At 42.6% G+C, this 13,968-nt stretch overlaps 1 protein-coding gene across 1 annotated transcript; it reads right to left on the reverse strand.

Moving 5' to 3' along the window:
- Positions 1 to 328: 328 nt before the first annotated feature.
- Positions 329 to 1,661, reverse strand: LOC123927107 (histone-binding protein RBBP4-like). Its single transcript, XM_045981634.1, has one exon. It carries the CDS (start codon positions 1,586 to 1,588, stop codon positions 329 to 331), a length of 1,260 nt encoding a protein of 419 aa, XP_045837590.1. The 5' UTR covers positions 1,589 to 1,661.
- Between the last annotated feature and the right edge of the window lie 12,307 nt (positions 1,662 to 13,968).

Here is a 13,968-nt window from a genome sequence, read left to right on the forward strand (position 1 = left end):
TACTTAAAAGGAGTCTGTAAAACTTGGGGATATAGCCTAAGAAGAAAAATAACCATACCCAATATTCTCCTTTCTGTGGATACTTTAGACCTTTGTTACTAGAAAATTCCTGAAGAAAATTTAAATATAAGTCTGTGGCTTTACTGAATCAAGTCCCCCAGTTAATATTTAGAAAACACCCTCTGTTTGGGCTAGTAACATTGTTGATGGTACCTATCATAGAGGGATAGCCAAACAAAGTCTGTGTCTCAAAACCAGTGTTAAATCAATCTCAGGGTTGAGAGGGGGAAAAAAGGGGAGTCTAAAATCAAAAGAAGTGCAGACATATCTAGGACCCTTGTCCTTCTGGATCTTCATCATTGTAAATGTTCTCTGCCATTTGCCACACTTGCATGATATTGTCTTCTGATACAGAACAAATCACCCAAGGTTCATTGGGATTCCAGGAGAAATCAGATATCTTGGCAGTGTGACTGCCGTGAATAAACAACAATTCTGGTGGCCCATCTTCTGCATCTTCCGGGGATTGTTCCTCTCCAATTTTACTTAAATCCCAAACATTCAGTCTGCGATCAGTACCACTGGAAGCCAAAATGGTCTCATTGTGAGGCGACCACTGAACCTGGAATATTTCATCCTTATGTGATTCAAAGGAATGCAACTTCAGTTTCAGATTTCTCAGATCCCACAAGGCAACAGTCTTGTCAGCTGATCCTGTGGCCAGAATGAACTCACTGCAAGGATTGAAAGATAGGCAGTTTACTTCAGCAGTGTGAGCATCAACTGAGTGGCTTGGTTTGGAAGTATTGTTTGAACGAGTATCCCAGATCATAAGTTTCTGATCATCAGCAACTGACCCAAACAGAGACTCATGGAGCAGATGCCAGGAAACATCTTCTACTACTGCTGTATGCCCTGTAAAGATGGTCTTCGCATCCACAACTTTTCCTTCCTTTGGAACAGCACTGATGTCCCAGAGGCAGATGGTGTGGTCGTCTGAAGCGCTAAGTAAATGCCCACTGAGATTTGGGTTCCAAGAAAGTCCATAGCCTTCCTTCTGATGTCCACGGAGACGCAAGTCTGTGTTGCACTCTCCAGAAGGGTCTGGGTTGGAAGGATGTTTTGTATAGTCAAAAACAAGAACATCACTGGATGGAGTCTTTGTCGCAATGATGCAAGGGTTCTGGGGCATATAACGTGCCCGGTTTACTTCTCCTTCATGGTTGATCTTGATCTCTATTTCAATTTTTCCACTAACTGAGCCAAAACCTCCAAATTCTCCTTTCTCACTGTCGTAGTGTGAAGCATCAAACTGAGCATCATCGTTAGGGAGCTGCACACTGGCTATCACAAGATGGTTTTGTTCATCGGACGTGTGTGTTCCCAGGACAAGTCGATGAATGCTGATGTCTTTCCCTTCTGGTCTGGTTACATCTGGAAGCCACTGCGCAGTTAGGCTAGGCCACTCCAGGGCATGGGTCATCACCAAATCGTAAAGAAAAGGGGTGTTCTTTTTCCATATTTTGTACTCTTCGTTGATCACACGTTCTTCTACTGCGTCATCAAAGGCTGCTTCCTTGTCGGCCATGGAGGGCAGGCAAGCTGGGGGGATCCCGGGGTCGAGCGTTGCGGGAGGGGCGGGGAGGCTACGGGCGCCTGCTCTGCGCACACAGCCTCTATTGTTTCCTGCTGAGTCCGTTCTTATTCTAACTTCTTTTCTCAACTGGGAAAACTCTGCCCCATATGAGTGTTAGACAGGATAGTGATTAAATGTTTTGGAAGCATAAGGGTCTTGGGGTGGACTTATCTCAGAGTATACTACGTGCTTATTGTCTGCCCTTGATCTAAGTTCTTTCCTCATTGTAGAACACACTGCCACTTATGAGTCTTACCTTAAGAGTGATTATATGCTTTGGAAGCATAAGGGTCTTTGCGTGCACTTAACTCAGAGTATCCTACATGCTCATAGTCTGCCATTCCTCTAAGTTCTTTTCTCAAATGGGAATATACTGCCACTTATGAGTCTTCACCTAACAGTGATTTTATGGTTTGGAAGCATAAGAGACATGGTGTGCCCAAAACTTAGAGTATCCAACTGGCTTATAGTCTGCCCTTGCTCTAATTTCTTTCCTCAACTGGGAACACACTGCCCCATAAGAGACTTAACATTAAGAGTGATTATATGTTTTGGAGGCATAAAGGATATGGCGTGCACTTAACTTAGAGTATCCAACTTGCTTATTGTCTGCCCCTGTTCTAAGTTCTTTCCTTAACTGGGAACACACTGCCACTTATGAGACTTAGCCTTCAGAGTGATCATACTTTTCAGAAGCATAAGGGAGTTGGTGTGCACTTAATTTAGAGTATCCAACTTGCTTATAGTCTGCCTTTGTTCTAAGTTCTTTCCTCAACTAGAAACACACTGCCAGTTATGTGACTTAATCTTAAGAGTGATTATACAGGGGGGAGGAGTCAAGATGGCAGAGAAGTAGCAGACTGAGACTACATCATGTAGCAGGAGATCAGCTAGATAGCTTATCTAAACATTGAAAACACCTACAAATCCAACAGGAGATCATAGAGAAGAAGAAAGGCAATTCTAGAAACAGAAAATCAACCACTTTCTGAAAGGTAGGACTTGTGGAAAAGTGAATCCAAAACAACGTGAATATAGCCTGCGGGGGGGAGAGGCCGGCTCTCGGCAATCGGCGCGGAAACGGAGCACAAAATCAGGACTATTAAAAGTCTGTTCCACTGAGAGATCACTTTAAAAATTAAAAATTAAAGGAGTCAAGTAGGCGGGGAAGTAGGAAGAGGCACCGTTTAAACCTGTACACTAAAGTGATCTGATTACCTACCAAAGAACTCCGACCGCCCATGAAATCAGCCTGAGATCATAATTATACACGTGTGGATTTCTACAGGAGCAGAAGACGCCAGTGGCAGGTAAAGCTGACTGGGAGTGTCAGACTGATATTGGAAGATAAACACAAGGGGGAGGGAGCCACCAGAGGTGACCGATTGGAAAGTAATACCCCAATACGAGAGTGCCCTGTGTCTGGGGAACAGCATTAACTTGGAGTCTGGTTGAAAGCACTCAAAAAACAAAGAGCAAAGGATCGTGGGGGGAAAGAGTGGGAACCTGGGCGGTTAGGGTCAGGGACCTAAGTCCTCAGACCCAGGACAGCCTCCCCTGGCACTGAGCCAGAGAGAGTGTGGCGGAGAAATCAGGTCTCCATCCCTGAGCCGCCAGTGCACCTGACCCGCCAGCGCGCCCGAGAATGAGTGGGGTCTGGCTCCCATGAGGGGCTGGGAGCCTGGCAGGACGGCAATCCTGAAACGTGCGCATCCCACACCCTCCCTTGGGATAGGTGCTCATAGGCGCTAGCCTGGAGCTCTGCCATCCGGAAAAAACAGACATTCCCAGCCCGGGACAGTGGGAAAATCTGTGTGTGATCTCTGATCGGAACCTCTGGCGGTCTGGAGCTGTCTAGACAGCCACCGCTGCCCTGGTTTTGGGTACAACGAGGAGCTCTTGCATCCCCAGGGACAGTGACTCAGAACCGACTCTGCCAGAAGCTCTTGCAGAACATTATGAGGCTTCTCTCAGAGAGGGAGGTCGGGGTGCAGTTTGCTCTCCTGTAAACCTCCAAAAACCATCAAAAGCTGTGAAGGCGAGAGAAAACAGATGAAATAACATAAAAACCCCCAGAGAACAAAAGCCTGAAAAAAAAAACAGTTTCCTCAGAGCCCACCACCTTGAGGGGAGCAGGAGGACCTAACTCAGGAACTTCGTTGTCTGAAAACCCACATGGCAGGCCCCTCCCCCAGAAAACCAACCAGGAGGGAAGAAAAAAAAAGACTACAAGAGAACAAACACCACTACTTCATAAATACAACTTTTATTTTTAACTCTTTACAAATATTCTGGTTCTTTTTTCTTATATATACAGATAATTTTTTAAACTATTTACCACCACACTGAGATGTCCAGTACATCAAATTCTTTAATAACCTTCTAACCTGAACTTTTTGATACATACACCCGTGTTTTTCTTTGCTTTTCTATTTTTTTAATTCTTTTTAAATTTTAACTTAGTTTAGTCTAGTTTATTCTTTTTTAATTTTTATTTTCTACTATACATATAAAGTTAAAATTGAAGGTAATCCCCTTTCCCCAATCAATGCTACCCCTATAGGCAAACCAGTTTCTAATCCACCTGTAACTTAGGAAAGTTGAGTCCCTTAACAAAAACATCAAGATACCTTCAGGAAGAATCAAAATAAACTTCCACACCCACACTGAGAATTTGTAACCACTCTCCCAATTTTCCTTCTGTCAGTGTTTCTGTGAATTTGTGTTTCTCCTGATAATATATAAATCTTATACTTGGGCTTCTTTCGGATGAGGTTCTTCCCTTTTTTTGCTTATATATATACAGAGGATGAACCTTCTGCAACAGAGCTAATTGCTATCGACATAGACAATATGTCGGAAAAGGAATTCAGACTAACAATTATCCAGGCAATAGCTAGGTTGGAGAAAGCCATGGATGACCAAACAGAATTAATTAGGGCAGAACTGAAAGCCACCAAGGATGATGTTCACAATGTTAGGGCAGAACTGAAAGCCACCAGGGATGATGTTCAAAATGCTCTCAATGAGTTCCAATCTAATCTAAATTCTCTAATAGCTAGGGTAACTGAGACAGAAGATAGAATTAGTGATCTGGAGGACAAACAGATAGAGAGAAAGGATCAGGAGGAAGCCTGGAACAAACAGCTCAGAAGCCAAGAAAACAGAATCAGGGAAATAAACGATGACATGAAACGTTCCAACGTCAGAATTATTGGAATTCCTGAAGGGGAGGAAAAAGAAAGAAGTCTAGAAGATATAATGGAAGAAGTTGTCTATGAAAATTTTCATAATCTCACGAATGGAAACAACATTCATGTACTAGAGGCAGAGAGATTTCCTCCCAAGATTTTAAATCGAAAGTCCTCACAACACCTTATAGTTAGAATGAGGAATTATGTTTCAAGAGAGACCCTCTTAAAAGCAGCTAGGACAAAAAAGCTCCTTACGTACAGAAGAAAGCCCATTAGAATAACGTCAGACCTTTCCAAAGAGACCTGGCAAGCCAGGAAGGGCTGGCAAAATATATTCAGAGTACTAAATGAGAAGAACATGCAACCAAGAATACTCTATCCAGCAAGACTGACATTTAAAATGGATGGAGAGATAAAGAGTTTCCAAGACCGGCAAGGCTTAAAAGACTCTGCAACCACCAAGCCGACACTGCAGGAAATATTAACGGGGGTCCTATAAAAGAGAAAAAAAATCCTAAGAATACCATTGAACAGAAATACAGAAACAATCTACAGACAGAAAGACTTCAAAGGCAACACGATGTCAATAAAAACCTATCTCTCAATAATCACTCTCAATGTGAATGGCCTAAATGCGCCCATAAAATGATAAAGGGTTGCAGATTGGATAAAACAACAGGACCCATCCATATATTTTCTAAAAGAGACCTATTTTGAACCTAAGGATACACCCAGACTGAAAGTGAAGGGATGGAGAAGCATCTTTCATGCCAATGGGCCTCAAAAGAAGGCCGGGGTAGCGATTATCATATCAGATAAATTAGAGTTTAAACTAAAGACTCTAGTCAGAGATACAGAAGGACAGTCCATAATTCTTAAAGAGACTATCCGCCAAGATGATCTAACAATTGTGAATATCTATGCCCCCAATATGGGAGCACCCAATTACATAAGAAAACTATTAATCAAGATAAAGAGTCATATTGATATGAATACAATAATAGTAGGAGATCTTAATACGCCTCTCTCAGAAATAGACAGATCATCGAAGCAGAAAATTAATAAAGAAATAAGAGCATTGAATGAAACATTGGACCAGATGGACCTCATTGACATATACAGAACATTCCACCCTAAAACAACAGAATACTCATTCTTCTCAAGTGCACATGGAACCTTCTCCAGAATAGACCACATACTGGGCCACAAAGCAGGACTCAACCGATACCAAAAGACTGACATTATTCCCTGCATATTCTCAGACCACAGTGCTTTGAAACTGGAACTCAATCACAAGGAAAAGTTCAGAAGGAACTCAAGCACCTGGAAGTTAAAGACCACCTTGCTTAAGCATGCTTGGATCAACCAGGAGATCAAAGATGATCTTAAACAATTCATGGAAACCAATGAGAATGAAGACACTTCGGTCCAAAACCTATGGGATACAGCAAAGGCGGTTCTAAAGGGGAAAAGCATAGCCATCCAAGCCTCCCTCAAAAACACTGAAAAATCCAGAATACACCAGCTGTCTCTACAGCTTAAAGAACTGGAGAAGCAACAACAAATCAAACCAACTCCACATGCAAGAAGGGAAATAATCAAGATTAGAGCAGAGATCAATGAGGTAGAAACCAGAGATACAGTAGAACATATCAATGAAACTAGAAGCTGGTTTTTTTAAAGAATCAATAAGATCTATTAACCATTGGCCACACTAATCCAAAAGAAGAGAGAGAAAGCCCAAATTAATAAAATTAGGAATGAAAAGGGAGAGATCACAACTAACACCACGGAAATAGAAACAAACATCAGAAATGATTACCAACAGTTATATGCCAATAAGCTAAACAACCTAGATGATATGGATGCATTCCTGGAAAGCTACAAACTCCCAAAATTGAACCAGGAAGAAATTGACAACCTGAATAGACTGATATCTAGTAACGAGATTGAAGCAGTGATCAAAAACCTCCCAAAAAACAAGAGCCCAGGACTTGATGATTCCCTGGGGAATTCTATCAAACTTTCAAAGAAGAAATAACACCAATTCTCCTGAAGCTGTTCAAAAAAATTGAAGCAGAAGGAAAACTTCCAGACTCTTTTTATGAAGCCAGCATTACCCTGATCCCCAAACCAGGCAAAGACCCTACCAAAAAGGAGAACTTCAAACCAATATCACTGATGAATATGGATGCAAAGATTCTCAACAAGATCCTAGCAAACAGGATCCAGCAGCACATTCAAAAGATTATCCACCATGACCAGGTGGGATTCATCCCTGGGTTGCAAGTTTGGTTCAACATTCACAAATCAATCACTGTGATAGAACAAATCAATAAGAGAAGAGAGAAGAACCACATGGTCCTCTCAACTGATGCAGAAAAAGCATTTGACAAAATCCAGCATCAATTCCTGATGAAAATTACAATTTACAATTACACCCAAAACTATAAGATATGTAGGAATAAGCCTAACCAAAGAGGCTTAGAATCTATACTCAGAAAACTATAAAGTACTCATGAAAGAAATTGAGGAAGACACAAAGAAATGGAAAAATGTTCCATGCTCCTGGATTGGAAGAATAAATAGTGTGAAAATGTCCATGCTACCTAAAGCAATCTACACATTTAATGCAATCCCTATCAAAATACCATCCATTTTTTTCAAAGAAATGGAACAAATAATCCTCAAATTTATATGGAACCAGAAAAGACCTCTAATAGCCAAAGGAATATTGAAAAAGAAATTCAAAGTTGGTGGCATCACAAATCCGGACTTTAAGCTCTATTACAAAGCTGTCATTATCAAGACAGCATGGTACTGGCACAAAAACAGACACATAGATCAATGGAACAGAATAGGGAACCCAGAAATAGACCCTCAACTCTATGGTCAACTAATCTTCAACAAAGCAGGAAAGAATGTCCAATGGTAAAAGGAAAGCCTCTTCAATCAATGGTGCTGGGAAAATTAGACAGCCACATGCAGAAAAATGAAATTGGACCACTTCCTTATACCACACATGAAAATAGACTCAAAATGGATGAAGGACCTCAATGTGAGGATGGAATCCATCCAAATCCTTGAGAAGAAAAAACAATGAATACTGTTACGCTGAAAAAATAAATAAATTAAATAAATAAATAAATAAATAAATATGGAGAGTCTCTAGGCCAGTTGGATACTCTAATTTAAGTGCAGGCCAAATCGCTTATGCTTGCAAAATGTATAAACACTCTTAAGGCGAACACTCATCAATGGCTGTGTTTCCCAGTTTGGATAGAAGTAAGAACAAGGACGAACTCTAGGCAGGAAGGGTACTCTGAGTTAAGTGAATGCCTAAGCCTTTATGCTTCCAAAAGCTATAATCTGGCCTAATACAAAAAACCATTAGTTGTCAGTGTGTTTCCACTTTAGGAAAGAAGTTAAAACGAGGACAGACACTAGGACGGTTGGACACTCTGAATAAGTCCACGCCCAAGCCCTTATGCTTCCAGAACATATAATCGTGCTAAAGACTAACACTCATATGAGGCATAGTGTTCCCAGTTGAGGAAAGAAGTTAGAACAAGGACGGACTCTAGGCAGGTTAGAAAATCTGAGTTAAGTACAGGCCAAGGCCCTCATGCTTCCAAAACATATAAACGCTCTTAAGGCGAACACTCATAAATGGTAGTGTTTTCCCAGTTGCGGGAAGAAGTTAGACCAAGGGCAGACTGTAGGGAGGTAGGATGCTCTGAATAAAGTTCAGGCCAAGTCCCTTATGCTTGCAAAACATATAAACCCGATTAGTACAAAAACTGATTAACTGGCAGTGTTTTCTCAGGTGAGGAAAGATGTTAGAACAGGGACAGTCGCTAGGCAGTTTGGATATTCGGAGTTAAGTGAACACCAAGGCCCTTATACTTCCAAATCGTATCATCGCTCTAAAGGCTCACAATCATAAGTGGCAGAGTGTTCCCAGTTGAGGAAAGAAGTTAGAACAAGGACAGATGCGAAGCTGGTTGCATACTCAGAGTTAAGTGCACAGCAAGGCCCTTATGTGTCCAAAGCATACAATCACTCTTAAGGCTAACACTCATATGAGGCAGAGTGTTCCCAGTTGAGGAAAGAAGTTAGAACAAGGACAGACGTGAAGCTGGTTGCATACTCTGAGTTAACTGCATGCCCCAAGCCCTTGTGCTTCCAAAGCATATAATGTCTCTTAAGGCCAACACTCATATGAGGCAGAGGGTTCCCGTTTCAGAAAAGAATTTAGAACAAGGACAGACTCTGGGCAGGTTGGAAACTCTGAGGTAAGTGCAAGCCAAGGCTTTTATGCTTCAAAAAGTATAAACGCTCTTAAGGCGAACACTCATAAATGTTAGTGTTTTCCCAGTTGCGGGAAGAAGTTAGAACAAAGGCAGACTGTAGGGAAGTTGGATTCTCTGAGTAAAGTGCAGGCCAAGTCCCTTATGCTTGCAAAACGTATAATCCCGTTTAGTATGAGAACTGATTAAGTGGCAGTGTTTTCCCAGTTGAGGAAAGATGTTAGAACAGGGACCGACACTAGACAGGTTGTATACTGTGACTTAAGTGCACCCCAAGGCCCTTTTGCTTCCAAATCATATAATCCGTCTTATGGCAAACTCTCATATGTGGTAGAGTGTTCCCAGTTGAGGAAAGAAGTTAGAAATAGGACAGACGCTAGGCAGGTTGCAAACTCTGGATTAAGAGCACATCTAAGCCTTTATGCTTCCAGAACATATAACCAATCTTAAGGCTAACACTCATATGAGGCAGAGTTTTTCCAGTTGAGAAAAGAAGTTAGATCAAGGACGGACACTAGGCAGGTTGGAAAGTCTGAGTTAGGTGCAGGCCAAGGCCCTTATGCTTCCAAAACGTATAAACGCTCTTAAGCGAACATTCATAAATGGTAGTGTTTTCTCAGTTACGGGAAGAACTAAGAACAAGGGTGAACTGTAGAGAGGTCGCATACTCTGAGATAAGTGCATGCCAAGTCCCTTATGCTTGCAAAACGTATAATAACACTTAGAAAGAAAATTGATTAAGTGGCATTGTTTTCCCAGTGGAGGAAAGATGTTAGAACAGGGACCGAAGCTAGGCAGGTTGTATACTCTGAGTTTAGTGCAACTGAAGGCCCTTATGCTTCCAAATCATATCGTCGCACTTAAGGCTAACACTCATATGTGGCAGAGTGTTCCCAGTTGAGGAAAGAAGTTAGAACAAGGACAGACGCTAGGCGTGTTGCAAACTCTGAGATAAGTGCACACCAAGGCTCCTTATGCTTCCAAAACATATAATCACTCTTAGGATAACACTCATATGAGGCAGAGTGTTCCCGGCTGAGAAAAGAAGTTAGAACAAGGACGGACTCTAGGCATGTTGGAAACTCTGAGATAAGTGCAGGCCAAGGCCCTTATGCTTCGAAAACATTTAAAGGCTCTTAAGGTGAACACTCATAAATGGTAGTGCTTTCCCAGTTGCGGGAAGAAGTTAGAACAAGGGCAGACTGTAGGGAGGTTGGATACTCTGAGTTAAGTGCATGCCAAGTCCCTTATGCTTGCAAAACATATAATCCCGCTTAGTAAGAAAACCGATTAAATGGCAGTGTTTTCCCAGTTGAGGAAAGATGTTAGAACAGGGACAGATGCTAGGCAGGTTGGATTCTCTAAGTTAAGTGCACATAAAAGCCCTTATGCTTCCAGAACATATAATCGCTCTTAAGGCTAACACTCATATGTGGCAGAGTGTTCCCAGTGAGAAAAGAAGTTAGAACAAGGAGGGACTTACGGCGGATTGGATACCCTAAGTTAAGTGCACGCCAAGGCCATTATGCTTGCAAAACTTATAAATGCTCTTAAGGTGAAAACTCATAAATGGCTGTGTTTTCCCCGTTGTGGAAAGAAGTTAGAATGAGGACAGAAGATAGGCAGGTTGGATACTCTAAGTTAAGTTCACACCAAGGCCCTTATTCTTCTTAAACATATAATCGCTCTTATGGCTAACACTCATGCGTGGCAGTGTGTTCCCAGTTGAGGAAAGAAGTTAGAACAAGGACAGATGCTAAGCTGGTTGCATACTCTGAGTTAAGTGCATGCCAAGACCCTTATGTTTCCAGAACTTATAATTGCTCTTACAGCTAACACTCATATGAGGGAGAGTGTTCCCAGTCGAGAAAAGAAGTTAGAACAAGGACGGACCCTAGGCCAGTTGGAAGCTCTGAGTTAAGTGCAGGCCGAGTCCCTTATGCTTTCAATACATTTAAATGCACTTAAGGCGAACACTCAAAAATGGTAGTGTTGCCTCCCCATCTGCCTACTTCTCTGCCTACTTGTGATCTCTCTCTGTGTGTGTGTCAAATAAATAAATAAAACCTTTAAAAAAAATCCACCTACAGGGGGAGTCAAGATGGCAGGGAAGTAGGAGGAGGCGCCATTTCAACCTGTACCCTAAAGTGAGCTGATTACATACCAAAGAAATCCGACCACCCATTAAATCAGCCTGAGATCATAATTATACATGTTTGGATCTCTACAGGAGCAGAAGATTCAAGTGGCAGGTAAATCAGAGTGGGAATGTCGGACTGATATGGAAGAAAAACAAAAGGGGGAGGGAACCACCAGAGGCGACTGATTGGAAAGTAATACCCCAATACGAGAGTGCCCTGCGTCTGGGAACCAGCATTAACTTGGAGTCTGGTTGAAAGCACTCAAAAAACAAAGAGCAATAGACCACAGGGGAATATAGTGGGAATCTGGGCAGTTAGGGACTGGGACCTAAGTCCCCGGACCCAGGACAGCCTCCCCTGGCGATGAGCCAGAAAGAGTGTGGCAGAGAACTCAGGTCTCAGTCCCTGAGCTGCCAGGGCCCTTGAGCCGCCAGCACGCCCAAAAACAAGTGGGGTCTGGCTCCCGTGAGGGGCTGGGAGCCTGACCAGATGGCAATCCTGAAACGCGCATGTCCCACACCCTCCCTTGGGAGAGGTGCTCATAGGTGCTATCCCGGAGCTCTGGCATCTGGAAGAACAAGACATTCCCAGCCCGGGACAGCAGGAAAATTACAGTGTGCGATCTCTGCTTGGAACCTCTCTGGTGGTCTGGAGCTGCCTAGACAGCCACCGCTGCCCTGGTATTGGGTATGACGAGGAGCTCCTGCATCCCCAGGGACAGTGACTCAGAACCGACTCTGCCGCAGCTCTGCAGAGCATTCTGAGGCTTCTCTCTGAGAGGGAGTTCGGGGTGCAGTTTGCTCTTCTCTAAACCTCCAAAAACCATCAAAAGCTGTCAAGGCAAGAGAAAACAGATGAAAGAACATAAAAACCCCCAGAGAATAAAAGCCTGAAAAATACAGTTTCCTCAGAGCCCACCCCCTTGAGGGGAGCGGGAGGACCTAACTCAGGAACATCATTGTCTGAAAACCCACGTGGCAGGCCCCTCCCCCAGAAAACCAATCAGGAAGGAAGAAAAAAAAAGACTACAAGAGAACAACCACCACTACTTCATAAATACAACTTTTATTTTTAACTCTTTACCAATATTCTGGTTCTTTTTTTTAAATACATACAGATAATTTTTAAACGTATTTACCATCACACTGAGATGTCCAGTACATCAAATTCCTTAATAACCTTCTAACCTGAAATTTTTGATACATACACCCATGTTTTCTTTTGCTTTTCTATTTTTTTAAATTCTTTTTTAATTTTAACTTAGTTTAGTCTAGTTTATTCTTTTCTAATTTTTATTTTCTACTATATATATAGAGTTAAACTTCAAGGTAATCCCCTTTCCCCAATCAATGTACTCAATAGGCAAACTAGTTTCTAATCCCCCTGCAACTTAGGAAAGTTGAGTCCCTTAACAAAAACATCAAGATACATTCAGGAAGAATCAAAATAAACTTCCTTGCCAACACTGAGAATTTATAACCACTCTCCCAATTTTTCCTTATGCCAATGTTTCTGTGAATTTGTGTTTGTCCTGATAATATATAAATCTTATACTTGGGGTTCTTTCTGATGAGGTTCTTCCCTTTTTTTTTTTTTTGCTTATATATATATATTTTTTCTCTTGTCATATACTTTTATCAGTCTTTTTGTTTGTCTGTTTTTGTTTGTATACTTCATAAATCTTACCTTGGGGCCCATTTGGGCTGAGCCTTCTCTTTTATCTTCCCTTTTTTTCCTATCTCTCTCTCTCTTTTTTTTTCCCTTTTTCTTTCCTTTTTTTTTTCTTTCTTCTTCTCTATTTCTTTTTCTTTTCTTTTTTCTCTCATTTGGGTGGGGAACCCTGAGTACACAGAAGCATTCCAGGGTGCACCTTGACTGCACCACAATGGATAAATCCAGCTGCATCTCTTCAGTCATCTCTTACCAAAATGACTAGGAGGAGGAATACCCAACAGAAGAAAAATACAGAGGATGGACCTTCTGCAACAGAGCTAATGGCTATCAACATAGACAATATGTTGGAAAAGGAATTCAGAGGGGGAGTCAAGATGGCGGGGAAGTAGGAGGAGGCACCATTTCAACCTGTACCCTAAAGTGAGCTGATTACCTACGAAAGAACTCCGACCACCCATGAAATCAGCCTGAGACCAGAATTATACACGTCTGGATCTCTACTGGAGCAGAAGACGCCAGTGGCAGGTAAAGCAGACTGGGAGCATCGGACTGATATCGGAAGATAAACAAAAGGGGGAAGGGGCCACCAGAGGTGACCGATTGGAAAGTAACACCCCAACACGAGAGTGCTCTGCGTCTGGGGACCAGCATTATCTTGGAGTCTGGTTGAAAGCACTCAAAAAACAAACAGCAAAGGATCGTGGTGGGGGGGTAATAGTGGGAACCTGGGTGGTTAGGGTCAGGGACCTAAGTCCACGGACCCAGGACAGCCTCCCCTGGCGTGGAGCCAGAGAGAGTGTGGCGGAGAAATCAGGTCTCCGTCACTGAGCCGCCAGTGCGCCTGAACGCCAGCGCACCCGAGAACGAGTGGGGTCTGGCTCCCGTGAGAGGCTGGGAGCCTGGCAGGATGGCAATCCTGAAACGCACGCGTCCCACACCCTCCCTTGGGATAGGTGCTCATAGGTGCTAGCCTGGAGCTCTGGCAGCAGGAAAAACCAGACATTCCCAGCCCG

This window comes from Meles meles, chromosome 16 (assembly GCF_922984935.1).
Source record: "Meles meles chromosome 16, mMelMel3.1 paternal haplotype, whole genome shotgun sequence".
NCBI classification, from domain to species: domain Eukaryota; kingdom Metazoa; phylum Chordata; class Mammalia; order Carnivora; family Mustelidae; genus Meles; species Meles meles.

What these genes read in the sequence shown, in the direction of transcription:
- LOC123927107 (XM_045981634.1), bottom strand. Translation starts at nt 1,588, where the DNA reads ATGGCCGACAAGGAAGCAGCCTTTGATGACGCAGTAGAAGAACGTGTG.